Source organism: Leptonotus elevatus, chromosome 5 (assembly GCF_054856555.1).
Source record: "Leptonotus elevatus isolate MCC_2025b chromosome 5, RoL_Lele_1.0, whole genome shotgun sequence".
NCBI lineage: Eukaryota > Metazoa > Chordata > Actinopteri > Syngnathiformes > Syngnathidae > Leptonotus > Leptonotus elevatus.
This window is the reverse complement of record NC_141243.1, coordinates 3,565,942-3,585,664: the sequence shown is the minus strand read 5'-3', so window position 1 is coordinate 3,585,664 and position 19,723 is coordinate 3,565,942. Positions and strand designations below refer to the sequence as shown.

The following is a 19,723-nucleotide window of genomic DNA, read 5'->3' as shown; positions in this document are numbered from 1 at the left end:
CTACTTTCCTCTCATGTGAAAATGTTCTCTTTGCCCTCCCCAGCCGATTCTGCCAGCCAGTCGCCGTACCTGATCCGCTTCCTGTTGCTGCCCCTGATCCGCAGCGTGCTCAGCAACATGTGGGAGATGGAGCGGTACCTCGCGCAGGCGGATGAAATCAACTGGACCGTGGTGCGCCCGCCGGGTCTCAAGAACCTGCCTTCCTCAGGTAAACACACACACACAGACAGACGGCCAGAGCGCGTCGGTGTGAGGGAAGTGCAGGAGGCAACGGTCAAGCCCGGGGGACATGATTGGTCACAGCGCAATCTTCATCGCTTTGACTCCTCAATGCCGTGTTTGTTTGCATAAATGGCGTCCTTATGTTTTCTTTTTTTTTTATCTTCATTTGGTTTATATTTTCAGTCACGAGATTGAATCAAAAAGAGGATGTTGAGCAGGCATGGAAAGGATCAGCTGAAACCAGAAAAACAAAATGGCTGACTTCATGTCAATTGGTCATACTGGTGATCGGGGCTTTTTCCCCCCCCCTTCTCAATAACAGTAACAATAGTTGCTTATAAATAATATCTTATTAAATTGTTACCAAAAAAAAAAAGTGCCTTACCTTAAGACTTCCAATGTTGACTCATTTGCAAAGACAAGATTTGGATGGATAGAAGTTACTCAAAAACAGGCAACGAGCTGATTGGCTGAACCCAACTAAACAAAATGGCCAACTTCCTGTCCATTTTAGAGCATGTGTTTTTGAGGCTTTTTTCATGCGTCCTGCCACGATGAACACGTGTACCAGATTTCGTTTCGACCAGACATACTGGTCGTGCTTGGGGCTATTTTTTTTCCCCCCATCCCGCTTTTGTTGCTAGGCAGAATTTGCACCAATTCCTTCCAGTCCCATTTCAAAGGAAAAGTCAGACAAACGTAAACGCCTGTGTGATCCCCCAGCCTTGGAGTTCCTGACGCACGAGGGCTACTTTGTGCCCGACGAGGGCGGGCGTCCAGCAGGGAGCGCTATGGGACGGGGCGACGTGGCTCGCTTCATGCTCTCGCTCCTCAACAGCAACGCTTGGGTGAAGAAGGGAGTCGCCATCACTACCAAATGACTAACATAGTCTTGTACGTACACGAACACCTGATTAATCAGTCGTATTGGCCTTCATGAATAAAACAGTTCAATTCAATTTTATGCAAATGTCTGGTTCCTTTTATTGTGTGTGCAGCTACATGTAATGAACGTTTCAGTCACATGGGGGCAGTAAAGAGCCACTAGTAAGAAGAGAAAACATGTCAACCACACTAAATAAATAGTACACCTACACTTGTTGCATTGGTGGTGTGCTTTAGAAGAATCGACATGGACATAAAGAAAAAGAACACAATTTGTAGCAAGCAAAATGTTATTTTTGTGACCTGAAGTAAAAAATAAATAAAAAAAAGCCCCAGTACAGAATGTGCATCTACGGATCTGTTAAGCGTGACAGCGTGATGTCCTGATGACGCTGTCAAAAGAATTGACGGGCACGATGCCCAGATTGCGGCAGTCAGCAATCTGAAGAAAACCTGACGGACGACAATTAGTCCAGGAACGCAATCTGATATGTTAAATGGACGAAGAAGAAGAAGAAGAATGCTGCTACTGTAACCGTATAACGCTAACGCCTCAGTCGACATGGGCGACATTTCTGTATAATTACGCAATCCTACATCGTTCCCATTTCACCGAGTGGCTCCTCAATGACTTATGCGGTATTTATAGAACTAACGACCTCATCAATTATTCATAAGGAAGACGAACGCCAGAAGATTTCTGTAAATATTTGATTATTTGCTACAGTGTAGTTTAAAGTAGTCGGCGTAGCACTTATATAACTGTGTACATTTAAGCCCATTAAAAAAACAAAAAACAGACAACTATTAATAATGCCTCGATTTATTAGCCAATCCTGTTTAATGACACGAGTCGCAAATATATTTATGTTCATTGCAACACAAAATAAATCACGGGGCACTTAAATGTTAGGTAGTCACGTGACCTACAGTATGGGGGGCAAGATTTGGCCATGATTGGGGGGGCTTTTATTTACAAAGTAAAAGTGCTTTCAAGTATAAATATCATCGATCTTCGTGGTTTACTTGTTTTCTCCTACTCGGCGTACATCTCGTCAATTTTGTCCTGGTACATTTGGATGACGATTGGCCTCCGGAGTTTCAGGGTGGGCCCTGTAAGTACAACAACATTCCGTGTTTACTATATGTAAAGTCTACGTGCACGCACACACACACACACACACACACACACACACACTCACACACACACACACACAAGAGATGGCAAGATAATACAGGCTGCATTCTACCGGAGAATTGTATCCAAAATGTGCTCATGTCATATTTAATTACAAAATAATCATAATTTGAAAATTAAAAATATGATTTGGGTAATTATTTGTAGCATAATATAAAACCATTGAATACAATTCTTAACAAAATGTTCAAATGTTGTCATTCTCATACAGTTACGAGAAATGGAATGATTTACCAAACAATTCTCAAAATGGTGACAAAAGTATCATAAAATGTGAAAAAAATCTCAAAGTGATGAAAAATAACTCATCCGGAATTTTAAAATTGCAACAAAAAGAATCACTCATATGATGTAAAAAAAAAAACTAAATTCAAATTTTTAACTAATTCTGTATACTTAAAATTGACAAAATTATCCAATAATTATGAAAAATATTACATTGAGAAACGATCAACCTCAAATTAAAAGAAAACCCTTGAACAATTGTGTGTGGGGGGGGGGATCTTAAAATTGTGACTTTTTGGTAAAAAAATACTGATAAAACTATGAAAAAAAGATGTTAAAAAATCGCCAAAACTGACAAAAAAATCATAATAAAATGATATATGCATTTTAAAGCGGGCCCAAAAATGACCTAAAATTCTGACCATCATTCTCCTTAAATGATTGCGTTCCTCCTAAAATGGCAACCCGGTGAAGCAAAAGGTGCGTTGGTGCGTCCCACCAAACAACTCACCGAGCTCTCCTCCTGAGATCGAGAAGTCTGCCGGCAGGATGACAAACTTCTGCACCTTCTGCGGCCGGGCTGCGGCCTTGGCGTTGTATCGCTCGATGCCCTCCTGGATGACCTGGTAGACGGCGGGCTCCTTGTTCCCGATGATCTCCGACACCTTGGTGGCGCCCACGCCGAGGTCCCGGCAGATGCCGACGGCCTCGGGGCTCAGCCGGTCCGCGGGTTTGCCGTCTTCGTCCGTGACGCACTGGCCGGCGGACGCTCGTGAAATTTTGCGCAAAACAAACAATCGCTCAGAGCGCGCGTTTGTCAACTTACTTTCAGCGTGACGAACATGGAGAGGAACTTCTTCCTGTCCCCGATCAGCATGACGTTGCTGACGATGGGCGTCTCGGCTTTCACCGCGTCCTCGATGGGCACCGGGGCCACGTTCTCGCCTCCGGCGGTAATCAGAAGCTCTGCAGGTTGAAATGACCTCAAAGTCTGATTTTCATTTGATTTCTAATAAGAGCAATCCATCTGAAAGACGCGCGTGTGTGGCTGACCTTTAATCCTTCCGGTGATGAAGAGGAAGTCTCGCTGGAACTTTCCGATGTCTCCGGAGCGCAGCCACCCGTCCTGGTCCAGGGCCTCCGCCGTCTTGTCGTCCATGTTGAGGTAGCCCATAAAGACGTTGCGCCCCCAGAAGCAAATCTCGCCGTTGCCGTCCTTGTCCTGTTTGTCCAGCTTCACCTTGCAGCCCGCCATCACCTTCCCGCAGCTAGGAACCACACGTAGCCATTAGCATTAGCATAACGTTGATGCTCCTATATTAAGTATGCAGTGCAGAAAAATGCAAGATGAGAAATGCGACGTAACACTTTGGTCTAAGCAATTAAACGGAAAATCCCGAGTCCTTCGACATAACATGCTAACATTAGTTTGCTAAAAAATTAAATACAAAACTTAAATAATATTTACTTTCAAATTATTGTATAAAATATTGTATTGAATGAAATTGTCATTTAAAAAAGGAAAATGTAATAAATAAATATTGAATAAAATAATGTAAAAATCTCAATTAATTTAAAAAAAAATTAATAAAATTTAACAACAACATGGAAAAAAATGTGGGGGGTTATCTCATGTTTTTATTTGTTATCGTGGACGCCAGGCTAGTATGGCTGTAATTCTTACCAAGCAAAACATTTTTTAACATGAACATCATGCAAGTCAACTTGCGATTGTGATTGGTTAGCTGGGATCCAATCATGAACCAGAAGTGTTGACATCATCCAAATGATGCGTTTTTAGTGGTTTAGACACGCAAATGTGTCATGTCCACTGAAATCATCTATGGGTCCGAAGTTAAATTGGTATGAATCAATAAATATTGAAATATATCACATGCATCTTGAAACTAAAACTAAAAACATCTTCCGAACGTGCCAAAAATTCTATTAAATGAGACTGTAATTAAAAAGTCTATCAAACAAATAAATAAATAAAAAATCAATGAAAATGAACGATGCAGTGAAATAAATCTTAATAATTGAAAATCCATTAAATAATTCCAATATCGAGAAAGATGATGAAATCCGTACGGTATAGTAATCATATTAGTTGCAGACCTGGAGATGTGGAAGTCGTCGTTATTGGAGACGGTGTGCGGCCCGGAGCTCTCGCTCATGCCGTACAGCTCCATGAGGGGCAAGTTGAGGCTCATGAAGTACTCCAGGGTCTCCTTGGAGATGGGGGCCGAGCCCGTGAACAAGATCCGGCAGCGCTCCAGGCCCAGCGCCGCTCGAACCTTCTTGAAGATCAGCTGGTTGGCCAGCGTGAAGCCCCACGGCACGCGGTTCTCCCTGCGACGAAGAAAGCTCAGCATCTATCAAGCACATTTGATTCTTGCGCGTGCGTCGGCAATGTCGGAAACCTCGTACCCGTGCATGGCGCTGTAGTTGTACGTGAGGCCGACGGACTTGGCCCAGTCAGCCACGCTCTTCTTGAACGGGCTCGCCTTCGCTCCAGCCGCTTGCATGCTCTCCTGCATCTTCTCCCAAACGCGAGGGACGCCCAAGAAGGCGGTGGGCTTCACCTCCTTCAACGTGGTCCCCAAGGACCCCTTTTGATTGGGAATGAAAAAAAATATTATCGTCGTCGCGCGAGGGAGGGTGCCGAAGGCAGGCGCGGCCTGTGCTCACCTTTAAGGCGTCGGGTTCGGCGAAGTGCGTGGTCGCTGCGAACCTCATGGTGATGTACATGTCGTTGAGCTGAGCCGCCACGTGGCTGAGCGGCAAGTAGCTGATCACCGACTCCTCGCCGTGGCGCAGGCCCACCGCGTCTCCGCCTCTCTGGGCCGTCCAAGTCACCTGTAGGGGGGATGTTGGAGTTCCCCAGGGGTCAATTTTAGGACCCTTTCTGTTTCTTATTGAGAGAATGGTTAAATCAATCTGGGACTGACCTGATGGTAGCAGAATTACTTTATTTCTATAAAATTGTATTCTATCCCACTTGGAAATACATGATTTTATTCAATATTAAAATTAAAAAAATTTGGGGGTAAAACTAACACTATTCACGTAATGTTTGGACTTTTTACTTTTTTTCTTATAAATCTGTAATTTTATTCAAGCAATATATTTACTTTATTTCTAGGAATTATGACTATTCACGTAATATTTCAGTTTTTTCCTCATTCATTCTTGGAAAATTTAAAAATAATAACTATTTAAAATAAAATAAAACATTTTATTAATTTATTCCCATCAAATTGAAACTTCTGTATAAATATTATTATTATTTCCTTTTCCTCCTAAAATATTTTTTTTCCACTTGATTCATGTTATATTTTGAATTTATTGTTATCTATTTTTCATTTTGAACTTTTTGTAAAAAAAAAAAAAAAACTCATTGTGAACAACTTTCTTCTCGTAATACTTGAAATCACGTTTAAGGAGTAAAATTACAACTTTAATTTTTGTACTATTTGATATGAGAATTGAAATGAAATTGAGACTTTCTTCTCTAAAATGAAGTGAAAGTGAACAGCAGCGTCTCTTTTGGGAAAAGTTGGACACGAATATACTCAAAACAGTCCTCCGTGAAGCAGGAAGTATCCAAGTTCCGACTCACATTATCGTGGCTCAGCATGACACCTTTGGGGGGTCCGGTAGATCCCGACGTGAAGATGAGCGCGCAACATTCGTTGGCGCGGAGGCGGTCGATGGAGTCGTTCAGGTCTTTTTCAGGCAGGTCGTCGCCCAGCCTCATGAATTCCGCCCACTAAAAAACAAAATCCGTCCTTACAATCAACGTCTTCCCGCATGATTTCGAATTGGTTCTTATGAAATCTTTCGCTTTTTGCTCAAACGATATTCACACACCGTGTAAAGGGAGGGTATCTTCTGCTTGAGTTCTCCTTTGTACTGCACGATGGCTTTGAGATGCGGCAGCTCGTCTTTCACCTGCCCGGAAAACAACAACACATTCTATTCACGCACACGCACGCACGCACGCACGCACGCTGGAGTCACGCGCTCACCTGCAGGATTTTGTCCAGCTGCTGCTGGTTCTCCACCACTATGATGTTAGCTTCTGCCGTGCTGGCCGCTTCCCGACAGGCTGAAGGTAGGTTGGTGGTGTAAATGCCCGCCGCCAGACCTCTGGGATGCGCACAACATTGGATGCGTGAGCTTACAGCGACTGTTCATACATTTTGTCCTGGTATAATTGACTTTATTTACATCGTATTTTGACTTTTTCCTAATTAAATCACTTTTTTTTTTTTTATCAAAAAGTTAGTTCTCTGATTATTTTGTTCACGGTACATACAAATTATGACTATTTACATTTAACTTCATTTTTTTCTTTTTTCTCCTGAAATAAAATGACACCTTTATTGTAGTCTCCATGTTTTTTCCCCATTAAATGATTATTTCACTATGATTTATTTATCTAGGATTTCTGTTTTACTTACTAAATTAAAAAAATCTTCTTGTAAAATGTAAAACTTTTTTCATCACATTTTTATACTTTTTTCTACTGATTAAGACTAATTACATGTCTACGTGTTTCCCGTTTCATAAAAATAAGGAAATACAAATTCATTTATGCAGTATTTCTGAAAAGTTTTAATTAAACTTTTAACTTGCCTTGGGAAAAACAATTAAAAAAATTAATTTATGAAATAGCGAAATTTTTCATGAAATAAATAATTAATTGTAGTGAATTATTTAATGTACATATTTTGACTTAATTCACACTAATGAGTTTTTTCTTATAAAAAAACAAATTTATTGATACAATGTTTCTACAATTGTTTCCTTTCTTTTACGCAAAATAGAAAAAAAAATGGTGGGCCAGCCAGCACGTCTTTTGCGTTAGCGTTAGCATTAGCTAAGTGCTAACTTTTTCTATGGTGCTTTTACTTGTCCTAACACACTTAAAACGATGTCCATGTCAGGATATGGTGTTATAACATCTTCTGTTAGCTTTCAGCATTAGCATTTTACAACTCTAGCTCAGCTAAAGCAAAGCAAATATGTCGATAATTAAATTTTAGAATTAGAGGATTTTTTTCGTTTTTCTCTTTTTTGCCCCTTGTCAAAATCAATAATCTGACACCCAAAAAGTTTAAGCACTTGAACAATTCAGAAAATGTCAAATCACGTCATCTCAGCCTGTCACCATCGGGATAACCATCTGACTGTCTTGTCTGTGCTATGAGAGGAATGCCCACCTGATAGGCAAATTGCATCGTTAACGTCAACACGACACCGACACACAAGCTTTAAAGCAGATATGCGTGATAAATGGGGCATGGGGGTGAAAAAGATGTCAAGTCGGTGTACGAAAAGTGTGCAGTACCGGTACTTACCCGGCCAGGATGCAGCCCACATTGGCGAAGAACCACTCAGGGGAATTGAAGCCCAGGATGCCCACCCCGTGGTAGCGCTCGAGGCCGAGCTACAAAAAAAAACACACACACACACACAGCGATCCATTTTTAATGACGACACTTTGCCGCGGCGTTACTTTTAACCTACATCCGCGCCAGTAAGCCAACAAGTCTGGGAAAGCGGATCTGTAACACAAGATGGAGATCTCACACGCCCAAAGTACAGTATTGGTTTCCCCTGGAGAGTTTCGGACGGAGCCCGCCGGACGGGTTCTGGGCAGTTGCTAATAAACGGAAGAAGCGACAGATAAGAGCTGCGTGACGTGACCGAGAGCGGGCGGGAGGCCTCGCTCGCCGCGCTCGATCTTTAAGTGAGGTCAGTGCTTCTCACGCTTGGGTAAAGGGACCGATCAGAAAACAACAACCAATTTCCTAACCCAGCTTCGGCCCAATTAAAAGTGCCTAGTTGGGATTTTGAAGACTTCAAAAGCCCTATTTTTTTTATTATTATTTTTTATTTTATTTTATTTTATTTTTTTTTAACAATAAAACAAAAATATGGAGGAGTTAGGGGCATTTCATCTCATTTCAATCTTTAACTTTATTATTATAATATTGTGACTTTTTTATTATACATTTGAAACTTTTTATCCTGACAAAATATGTATTTGTTCTTGTTAAAGATGACAATTTTTCTTGGAAAAAATAGGACTTAATTCTCATAAAGTTACAATTTTTTTTCCATAAATACGATTTTTTTAAATCATAATATTCCAACTTAATCTCGTCTTTCTTTGAATAAAATTACAAGTTTGGATCCTGAAAAAATATGTATTTGTTCTTGTTAAAGAATATGACTTAATTCTCATAAAATAAAATAAAAATTCCCCCTAAAATAAATCATAATATTTCAACTTAATCTTGTCTTTCTCTGAGTAAAATTACAACTTTTGATCCTTCTTGTTAAAGACTACATTTTTTTCTTGAAAAAAAAATAGACTTAATTCTCATAAAATTCCAACTTTTTTCTGTAAAATAAATATGCTTTTTTTAATCATAATATTCCAATTTAATCTTGTCTTTGAGTAAAATTTACAACTTTTGATCCTTCTTGTTAAAGATTGCATTTTTTTTCATAAATAAATATGACTTAATTTTCATAAAATTACTTTTTTCCCTCTAAAATAAATGTGCTTTTTTTTATCATAATATTCCAACTTAATCTTGTCTTTTTTCGAGTAAAATTACAAGTTTGGATCCTGAAAAAATATGTATTTGTTCTTGTTAAAAATTAGATTTATTTCTTGGAAAAAATATGATTTAATTCTCATAAAATTACTTTTTTCCCCCTAAAATAAATGTGATTTTTTTTAATCATCACATTCCAACTTAATCTTGTCTTTCTTCGAGTAAAATTACAAGTTTGGATCCTGAAAAAATATGTTTGTTCTTGAAAAACTATTTTAATTATACAACATTTTCTCAAAAAATATATATATTAATTTGTTTGTTTGTTGTAATATTATGAGGTTTTTTTTGTGTGAATGTGTATTTTATAAACATCAAAGACAATTTGGTACCATTCGTAAGTACACGTTTTCTTAAAACATCAAAGGCAATTTAGTCTCCAACACATATAATGTAGACAAGGATCATTTTGTCTTTGAGTAAAACAATTAAAAAGACATTTTAGCAACCAATGAAGCCAAATCATCCCCGACGGTGACGGACGCTGAGCTCAAGTCGAAAAGTGCACACCTTGATGAAGCTCTTGGCCGCCGCCCTGCATTGTTGGTAGTACTGCCTCCACGTGAGCGTCTCCCACTGGCCGTCCTTCTTGTACGCCAAAGCCGCGTGCCCCCCGTAGGCCTCCACCGTCTCCAGGAACATCTGGTGCACCGTGATAGGGGTGTCGGCGGCCGGCCCCGACTCTTCCATCCTCAAGCAGACCGCCCCCTCCTTGCCGGTGGTCCACAGCTGCCCGGCCGGGGCCAGGGCGGCGCCGGAGAGCCCCTGGGGCTTCAGCATGATGGCGGGGGGCTCTGGGGGGAAACAAGGGCAACTGCAATTACCCGCCATGGTGAGTCGTCGCGCTCGTCGGGGCCGCGGCGTGTGAGCGAGTGAGTGAGCGCGCGAGTGAGTGAGTGAGCGGGCGAGCGAGGGAGGGTAGGCATGTGAGTCGTCGAGGCCGCGCCAGGGAGGCGGGCGAGGTCTCCGTGTTACCTGAGATGATGCAGGCAGGCAGCCAGGTGTGTGCGTGCGCGTGTGTACCTGTCAGTCAGGTTTTTTTTTTTTTTTTTTTTGAAAGCTTCAAAGATATTTCGTTTGCTCAGTGCAAACGCTGCACAAACTGGCCTGGCATTTCTTCGAGTACGCTTTGATGTCAGACACGAGCGCATTATGAAGAATTCTGCAGCCTTGAAACTATCATAGAAAAAAAAATGGGGGGAATTTTTTTGAATGACTTCTATTGACAAATAGCACTATTTACGGTACTTTATAAAAGATATAATTAAATACAATTAAAAAGAATCAAAACCGTTTTTTTTCGCAAAAGATAATGAGTATGTGATATATGTGTATATGAACATTTTAGTATTAACATCAAAAACTGGAAAAGTTATGGAAATTTCAAATGCATTTTTCAGGAGCTTGAAATGTGAAAAATAACATTTTCATTTCTATACTTATTTGTCAAAAGTCATGGAAATTTTGCATGGATTATATTTAGGATGCATAAAGCAAATTAAATACTACTACTTTTTCAAATCTAAAAATACAACTGTATTATCTTTATTTTCAATAAAGATTGACATTGTGCCTGTTATGTTTTGAATTCATATAAAAAAAAATAGGATGTTTAAGAAATGTTCTTGATAAAACATGACTTTTTCCCACAACATTATGCCATTTTTCTTGGTTCTTGAAAAATGTCCGTTTATATTTGTTGATTAAAAACACAAAACTTTATTCTGAAAATAGAACAAAACAAAAAAGCTAAGAAGACAGATGTTTTGCACATGTGGAATGTGATTTAAATGTTGTTGTTTTTTCTGTAATAAAAGTTTCTCGCAGAAATTCTTGTACTATTTTTCTAGATATTGGGACTTTCTCCCAAAACTAAAATGCAGACTATATTCACCGAGAGAGTAAAAAAAAAAAAAAAATGTGTACATTTCAACGGCCTGTTTCGAGTTTGCTTGCCAAACTTGCTTGCATTTTTTGCAACTGTGCTCAAGGGCGAGTTCGTCGCAAAGTTTGGAATTTTTAAACCACCTTTTCACTGACGACCTGCTTTTTGTGCAGCTGTGCTATGTGAGCTGTAAAATCAACTGTTATGACGTCGAACCCGATCTTGGGCAAAAAAAAATGTATTCTCTACATACTTGAATTTACTGTTCTGTATTATCGCAACCTTTCTTTGTCAATCGTCAGGTAAAGAGGCTACATGCACAAAATATAATAATAAACATATTTGTGCCCCCCCCCTCCCTCCCCCGTTATATATTATAATGTTATACTCGTACCTGCCTGTGACTGTTGCGATGCAGCTGCTGTGCCATTTCTGGTGGAATCAGCGATGAGCGCGGAGGACTCGGAGATACTGCGAATACGCAGGACAGAATATAATGAAATATCACGAGTGGATTTCCAGCCATGCTCACTAAACGTATTTGTAAATGGATCTGTACTTTTTTTTTTTCCAAACAACCTTCATGGCTGACGGTCAACTGAGAGATGCGAAGTCAATATAAGCTTTGTTAAGCAAAGTTAGTTACAGTCAGGAAATGTCGCGTGTGTGTACCTGTCGACGCGGCGTCCATCGACGGCCTTGAGCCCGTTACACAGCACAGCGTCGGCCATCTTGCGCGGAAAGCTGCGGGGCGCGAGACGTACGGTCAGCTCCAATGCAAAACAATGAGGAGGCTCTGCGTTCATTTATAGCAGTCGCATTGCAACACGGACCGTGTGGAAATCTTTGGATTTGACGGCCAGACGGCGTTGGGACACAAGCACTTTTTTTTTGTTTTTTTGGGTTCTTCGTTTGACCTTTGACCGAGTAAATGATGCTGAGCCAGCAAATAAGACCCGAAACACAAATGTGAGCAAAGAGCCGTAAGGTGTCAAGTTGTGAAGACGGAAACATGAAGCCATCCAGAGGGCGGGTTCGACAACGTGTTTAAGTTCGAGATCAAATGATGATGTGATGATGAAAGTCTGGATTTAAGAAGAAAATACATATTTACTTTTTGTTTGTTAAAGAAAAAAAATCACAAACTACAAATGTAGTTCAAAACACATTTTATTCTGGTAATTTTAAAAATATATATAATTGAAGGACCACAACATTTTTATATTAAAATAAATAAATATAACAAAAAAAAAATGTTGTCGAAGAAATACGGCTACACATTTTTTTTTAGAAGAAATGTGATTTTATTCTCGGGAAATTACAATATTTTACCAAAGTAATGTTTATTCTCAAATTACACGCTTTTTATTAAAAACAACATATTTATTCTTCTGTAACTATCATTTTTGTCCCTCCAAAGAGGCCTTGTAATTACCCCTTTTCATCAATAAAATAAAACTTTTTTCACAATTACGACTTTTTTTTAACTAAAAAATTGAACTAAAAACTGTTTTGTAAAAATTATACAGTGTTAACTGTGTATTAAAAATATGCTATTCTCGTAATATTACCATTAAAAAATACACCTTTACTCTCCAAAAGATACCTCTCATAAGATTGTTTTTCTTGAAACATGAATATCATATTTTCTTAAAAAAAAATACGACTAGATTCCAAAAATGTACAATAAGAAAATCTGCAGTCATAAAAATATTGCTCCACCTAGTGGACAAAGTAATGAATGACATTTCATACACTAACTGACCTCTTTGTGTGCGCGTGTGCTTGTTGTCAATTATACTGAACTTTGCTCCATTTTTCTTCGGGTTGAAACATCTTAAGCAAAAACACGACACTGTGGCAACAACAAAGTCTGGATGAGATATCGACTGAAATACAATCGAGTAATATTATATTATCGCCACACGGTAAGAAAATAAGAACCGTGGCAAAAAGCTTCAAATCAAGTTTTTCTTGTAATATTAATGTAAGCATGTAAATATTTGTTTTTAGATAATACATATTTGTCTTGTTTAGCTTAAAAAAAATCTGACTAAATTCTTGTGACATATTATACTTTATGAATATTAATTTTTACAAGTCAAACTAAAAAATAAAAAATAGCATTCTTATGACTTTTTTAGAGGATAATATGACTACTCTCATATTATTGAAGTTTTTTTTAATTAATCGCTTCTTTGAAAAAAAAAAAAGAAAATTACTATTTAAAAAAATTATATATATTACTTTTTTTCCCGTGATAAAAAAAAGCCTTTTTAATTGGAAAATAATTATCTTGTTACAGTTCAAAATTTTTATTGAAAAAAAGCCTAGTATTGCTTTTTTTTTCACACCTTTACTCTTGCAATAGTCTGTTTAAAAAAAGTTATTCAATTATTTTGACCTTTGAAAAGAAAAACAAACCCAAAAAACAGTTGGATCCTCATACTACACATTCAGCAAAAAAAAAAAAAAACATGACCAAATTCACGACTTGCTCCGGCAGAGGAAACATGTACGGTGTGTTCAAAACATCAACATGTAAACATAGAAGAAGAAAAAGTGCGGCACGGAGCGATCTTACCTCGTGCAGGGAATCACTTGAAGACCTGAAGAAGGTTCGACTGGCCCGTACAGGTGCTTCCCAAGGCCTCTATCACCGGCCAATGGCAAGCCTGCGCGCCGGCAAGCCGTGTCCTCTACGTCCCGCCCACTTGCCCGGCAGGGCGACGGCGACCTGTGAAACAAAAAACGGGCGCCAAGGTCGCGACTCGCCAAGGTGACGAAGACCCGCCAGCAGGCTTGTTTGTATTCATCAGCTGACTCGTGTTGACACGACACGACACGGTGACGAGCATGCAGAATTGTCATTCAGTTTTTTTTTATGCCACCATTTTTTTTATGTTAATCTTTTAATTCATGTAATCAGAAAAAATGCATTTGCTGCTGTCAGCTACTGCTCACACTCGTGACACTTGATGTGACACACACAACACCAGGCCCCGCCTCTTAAAGGCATTTGCACTACAACACGACGTACAGTCATTCATGCTTCCCGTTTTGTTGGAGAAGGATTACCTTCGTTTCCAGCAACTCACATTAACCTCACGCACGCACACGCACACGCACACGCACACACAGATCCATGAATCACACCACACGTGACCCAACGTAACCCCGTGGTTGTGTGTCAATGATTGCCGAGGCCTCCTCATCAATGCCAACTATACCACAGGATGGAAAAGGGAAACTTTGAGTAGAATATCTTGTACTTGCGCCTTACGTTTGAACAGGACATTTGCTTTTTGTGTGCGTAGAAAATATGGAACAATATGAAATTGATTTCCTGCACGTGAGCACTAGTTTGGATCCCAACATGCGCCAATTGTTTATGAAGCTGGTAAAACTTGAACCATTTCCTCATTCGTTGAAGCAACTGTCATTTCCATGAGAAAAAATGTACAAGTTGTAGATGTTTTTATTATCTTTAGCTGGCAAGCTCGCTAGGTAGTTTGTTTGCAGTTTAGTTCGTTAGACATTTAGGTGGCGTGTTAGATATCTAATAGGGGCGGGAATCTTTGAATGTCTCACGGTTCGGTTCCGATTTTTGGGCCTGCGATTCGATTCAGAATCAATTTTCGATTAAGAACGATTTGATTGCCAATGATTTTTGTTTCAATCTATAGATGTGCAAGGAATTGTAACGATCTACTCCAGTCTGACTCGCTAATGCTAATTAGCGCGCTACTCGCGGCACTTTTATCACTCAAAAGAACGGCTCCACGCTGAGAAAAACAAAACAACTTTTATTGGAATAACTTGATCGTGACTTTTTCCTTCTACTCTCTAATGTGGCTACAACTTAACAGTGTATTAGACCGCGAGGAACCACACTGCCCCTCAGTGGCCAAACCGGGTACAACATGAACAGCGCTCCAAGAGACACAGGAAAGACAGTATAAAATAATTTTAATAAAATCAATTTTGGGACATTTTAAATCGATTCTGAATCGTACTAAATGAGAATCGATTTTTTGGGCACACCCCTAATAATTAACATGATGGTTATCAGGTTAGTTAAGTATTTATGTAGTTTTCTAGAAAGTTCTTAGATTTGTTAACGAGCTAGCTAGTTATCAGGTTGGTTAGCTAGCTATTTAGCTAGTAAGTTGGTATTCAAATTTGCTAGTTAGTTATCTGACAACTGTAACCTCTTGAATTTGTTGTTCACTAAAAGTTAGTAGCTAGCTACTATAGTGAGTGAGTTTACTAAATAGCTAGTTGATTTGTTAGCTAACTAGTTATTAGGCTTGTCAACAAATTAGTTAGTGAGCTGGTCAGTTATTACATTATTTCACAAGCCAATGAGACGTTTATTGGGCTAGCAAGTTAATTCATAGTTATTTAACTAAAATTTCAACTTGTGGACACATTTCAAGCTGTAAATTAGTACAAAAATACATAATACAAATCCTACAATATTCATATTGTTACAAGACAAGAAAAAAAAAGTCAACATTTTTATGAGTTTTATTTTTTTTATTTTTGACATTTAGCTGACATAAGTAGAGGAAATGTACTCACATTGCATGTTGTCAACATGTCGTACTAATGTCGCAGTATGTCTAGCTATATTGGTTCATCCTGGCGGCCATGTCATCTGTCGGCCTCCCAACACGTGGAGGTGAAGATGGTAGACGGACTGAGCACCGTGTTTGCCATCGTTGATGACTGCATACCGCAAGAACTTAATCAGTACAGTTCTTCAATACTTTACCAATGTCAACAGGCCACTTACCCACGCGATAACCTTCTGTTAGCGCTTCCTGCTTGGCAACGTTCTTGGCCACGACCAGTAAATGTCCTAGGAGCTGCACATGGACAATGAAATGAGCACTTTTGTTGTTTTTCTTTATGGACTGAGAAAGGGGAGCATTACTGCAAACACTGCAATGTGGTACTTTTTCTTTGGGAATGGTTATTTTAGGTACTAAATTAATCTTGTGTAATAACTAGTGATGGGCATTCACAAATTTCCTTGATGGCATTATCTCCGTCTCACCTCAGCGTCATCGTCTTTGGCTTGACTTATCCTGGGAATGAAAATCTTAGGGATAACCAGGAAATGTACGGGAGCTTGTGGACTGATGTCCCTAAAAGCCAAACACTGAGGGGGGAGAGAAAAAACACACATAAATGACTCAATTATAACCAGATTTAACCTTTATTTACAAGCACAAGTGGACCTTGTCGTCCTCGTATATGATATCTGCAGGGAGGCTTTTGTCAATCACTTTGGAGAAGATGGTCGCACCTGGGCGGCCATATTTCTTACTGGCATCTTCCGCCAGTCGTACTTCGTCACTTCCGGTACACAGACCTCTCTGAAAAAGGAGGGCGGGATACAGAAATGAAATAAAAATATGATTCAAACACAAGCTAACACTTTCCACAACATTACATTACTTTCTAAAATTAAAACAATATTGACATTATTATATCGCGACAATGTCACAAGAACAAGTTCGAAATAATATGACAGAAGCTACCTGGAATCTGCAAAGAAGTTGAAAACCGCCGAGTTGGAACGCCGTTCGACTCGGCACCAAGCACGTTCGGAAAAAATGATGATAAAACATGGCCAGAGAGGCCATTGTTATCGTTACTACCAAGTCGAATCGCTGTAATATCCTCCAATATAACCACACGGGAGATTCAGAATCTATTTCACTCAGTAAAGTCTAGCTAGTGCTACGTTAGCGTTGCCTTCAGGACACCTCGTTAAGTTGAGTGTCATGCGCTACTGAACATCAGTAGAAACCGTAGCCTGCACTCTAGTTGGGTTTATATTTGTCACAAAACTTAATATATTATTTGATGTGAATATTTGTGAATGTTTGCGAAAAGATTAACGACGTATGACATTTTAATGTGTACGAAACCCTAGATATACAACATTATTATTTTTACCAAAACGCAGCATTTCCGGCGTTCCTTAGCGGGTTGTGTTCAACAGCATCTCAGTTCTTCAATGTTAACCAATATTATGCAAAGTAACGAGAATATACGTGCAAGGAGTAATAACAACACGTTAACAGTGGCCGATTAATTGTTGGCATTTAACTGCAGTTATGTGTATATAATGTGTGTAATATAAAGACGTTTATTCCATAGTATTGCCCACATTTTAGGGGGCGCTGCTGAGTAGTGTGACCTCTCCTCACTTCACATGAAGGGAAACGAAGAAGAAGTAACAACATGGCGGCCCGCACACGGCTGCCCTTTCGTTTCCCTTTAAACTTGCTTACAAGCCACAAGCTTGTCCACACCGAGGCGGCGGCGACGGTGGTCAAGAAGGCGATCTACCCGGACATTAAACCCTCTCTCACGGCCAAAAGTAAATCGGCCAGGGCGCGTCAGGCCGACGAGCAAGTTGAGCGGATAAAAGCGTCCCCGGTGCAGGATAAACTCCGGCTTCTCACTCGCATCGAGCGCAAAAAGTACGCCGTTTACCCGCAGACGTTCGCGCGCAACGCGGATAAATGGTACCAGCACTTCACCAAGACCGCGTACATCCCCGGCTTGCCGGAGAAACTCATCCCGACTGGGCCTCATGCCCCGGGGGAAGAGGAGAGCTCCCCCGCCACGGAAACAGACAACCTCGGCATTGGCGATGAGGCGTTCGAGGACATTCGTTCATTGGTGACTCACGTGATTCTCCAGGACCACTGGCACACGATGAAACGCAAGCCGTTCACGTACAGAACACAGGAGCTCATCGAGGGACCCTTTCTGAGGAACTTGGTTAAAGCATTAACGTACAGCTTGGCCAAATACAGCCCGATGCTCCTCCACTCCAGCATGGGTATAAATTCACCCAACGGCATTGAACACAACATTTACAGGTTAACTTTATTCAAAATGTTCTCAACTCTTGAATGTCCAATGTTTCACTACACTTGGCACAGCTTCTTTTCATTCTCTAACAAGGAGATGAAGAACGGCAAACAGTGAAACATTTCATTTGGACGTTCAAAGGTTTAGAGAGCATCACGTTAATTTCACCTGCATTTGAGATTTCACCTAAAAATGTATCCGAAAGCCCACTACTGTATACCAAACTCCTTGAGTGTAGTGTCAATGCTGTTTGTTTTTATGTGTTGTCAGATTTGAATCCCCAAGTGGGCTTCTACTGGAGGAAAGGGGAGAGGATCATCCCAAGGGGCCACAGAAGGGGGAGCCTGGAACCCACCAGGTTCCAGATAGAGGACCAGCCGCTTTGTCAGATTAGAATAACGAAGCAGCTGCCTCCGGTTAGCATCACATTATCACGCAATTCTGGGCTTGGTCTTCAAGCAGGACTCGTCCCCCATATACAATTTCCAATGAGGACGGATCAAATGCTAACATGTTAGCAGTTGGTTTGTTGACGCGGAACAAAGAAATTGGCTTTTGAAAATGTACTTTAGCACACAACTCGACAAATACTATAAAAACTAAACCAAAACAAAGCATTTACAAAAATTCAAACAAACCTTATAATGAACAGAACTACAGAATAACAAAAAGTCCAAAAATAACCTGATTTTGGACTGACCGTACATCTCTGCAGTTGGTCCCGATGGAGGCTTCCTACGCCGCCGACGTTCCCGAAGTCACGCACACTCCCGACCGGTTGCCGCTGTTCAAGAGGCAGTACGCCAACATCATCTTCACGGGTGACCTCTCGCTTCTCACATCGCTGTGAATGAGCCATTTACGCGCGTCATCGATTTTATGCGGGGGCGGCGGTCCAACAGGCTCCAAGCTGCCGGACCCGGCGTGCTACGGTCACACGCAGTTCCACCTGGTGCCCGACCGCTATCACAGGGACCGCATGGCCCGCCGCCAGCAGACGGAGCAGGTGGAGGTGTTCCTCAGGGCCAACGCCATCGCCAGCCTGTTTGCGTGGACAGCCGCGCAGGCCTCCTATCAAGGTCAAGCATGTAAACGTACACTAGAGGGCGCTGTTGTTTTTACATACAGTAGATTTTAAACTATTCAAAAATAATGTAGTAAAAAAAAAAAGACCAAAAATATTTACAATTTAAAATAAAGTAATGTATAGTAATTTTAAATAATTTAATTAATTAGAGCTGCAACTAACAATTATTTTATCTGTCAATTATTTGGTTGATTAATCCCTGAATCTGAAAAGAAAACTTTGTATTTATTAAAAAACAGAACTACTGCAATTTTTAACATGTATATATATTTACATTTTGAATGAATGTATTCCAAATTAAATTACTGGCTCATTTTGAATGATTTAATCTCACGTTTAATCGCTTTCAAAATGTTAGGTTTCTGGAACCACGAGGACGTGAGCCGAGCGTTCGTGTCGCAGGCGGTGATCAGCGACGGCCATTTTTTCTCCTTCTTCTGCTACCAGCTCAACACGCTGGCGTTGTCCACGCGGACGGACGTCGGCAACGCCCGCAAGAACCTCCTGTGGGGCACCGAGAGCTTGCGGCTCTATGACGGCGTGGAGGACGGCCGCGTGGTCGGCCTGAACGACAACACGCTTCGGCTCCTGGTGCGATTCCTACTCCAGCAGCCCCAAGAGGATGTTGTCGTTGCAACATGAAGTTGTACAAAAAAAACGTTTGAAAATAAAATATGCTACTCACCGGA

The 19,723-nt window shown here is 40.4% G+C and overlaps 4 protein-coding genes across 7 annotated transcripts in view; 2 read left to right on the top strand and 2 right to left on the bottom strand.

The window, feature by feature from the left end:
- Positions 1-1,186, top strand: part of LOC147173369 (flavin reductase (NADPH)-like) — a 4,156-nt gene extending 2,970 nt beyond the window's left edge. Inside the window, exons 4-5 of the mRNA XM_086077087.1 lie at positions 44-208; positions 946-1,186. Coding sequence (XP_085933213.1) covers positions 44-208; positions 946-1,103 — 323 coding nt within the window. The 3' untranslated portion in view covers positions 1,104-1,186. The remainder of the gene's footprint in view (positions 1-43; positions 209-945) is intronic.
- LOC147173368 (long-chain-fatty-acid--CoA ligase ACSBG2-like) lies at positions 1,182-13,722 on the bottom strand. Of its 2 annotated transcripts, XM_086077078.1 has the most exons (15): positions 13,635-13,722; positions 11,723-11,794; positions 11,445-11,521; positions 9,676-9,959; positions 7,897-7,985; positions 6,562-6,682; positions 6,404-6,484; positions 6,153-6,302; positions 5,222-5,389; positions 4,961-5,142; positions 4,649-4,882; positions 3,584-3,798; positions 3,357-3,496; positions 3,042-3,285; positions 1,182-2,220 (listed from the first exon to the last, which is right to left on the bottom strand). In XM_086077078.1, the coding sequence occupies exons 2-15, from the start codon at positions 11,779-11,781 to the stop codon at positions 2,144-2,146; spliced, it is 2,121 nt and encodes a 706-aa protein (XP_085933204.1). In that variant the 5' UTR covers positions 11,782-11,794; positions 13,635-13,722; the 3' UTR covers positions 1,182-2,143. The 2 variants fall into 2 exon arrangements, with proteins under 2 accessions (XP_085933204.1, XP_085933206.1); XM_086077080.1 differs by lacking the exon at positions 13,635-13,722 and having other exon boundaries at positions 11,723-11,856.
- Positions 13,638-17,801, bottom strand: hint2 (histidine triad nucleotide binding protein 2). 3 transcript variants are annotated; one of them, XR_015094927.1, is made up of 6 exons: positions 16,600-17,800; positions 16,297-16,434; positions 16,113-16,217; positions 15,849-15,921; positions 15,635-15,781; positions 13,638-13,787 (listed from the first exon to the last, which is right to left on the bottom strand). XR_015094927.1 is itself a non-coding variant. In XM_086077088.1 (5 exons), exons 1-5 carry the CDS (start codon positions 16,702-16,704, stop codon positions 15,690-15,692), a joined length of 513 nt encoding a protein of 170 aa, XP_085933214.1. In that variant the 5' UTR covers positions 16,705-17,800; the 3' UTR covers positions 15,577-15,689. The 3 variants fall into 3 exon arrangements, 1 of the variants encoding a protein (XP_085933214.1); XR_015094928.1 differs by lacking the exon at positions 13,638-13,787 and adding an exon at positions 15,446-15,523 and having other exon boundaries at positions 16,600-17,801; XM_086077088.1 differs by lacking the exon at positions 13,638-13,787 and having other exon boundaries at positions 15,577-15,781.
- Positions 17,276-19,723, top strand: mrps30 (mitochondrial ribosomal protein S30). Its single transcript, XM_086077085.1, has 5 exons — positions 17,276-17,915; positions 18,218-18,363; positions 18,663-18,768; positions 18,850-19,026; positions 19,393-19,723. Exons 1-5 carry the CDS (start codon positions 17,309-17,311, stop codon positions 19,674-19,676), a joined length of 1,320 nt encoding a protein of 439 aa, XP_085933211.1. The 5' UTR covers positions 17,276-17,308; the 3' UTR covers positions 19,677-19,723.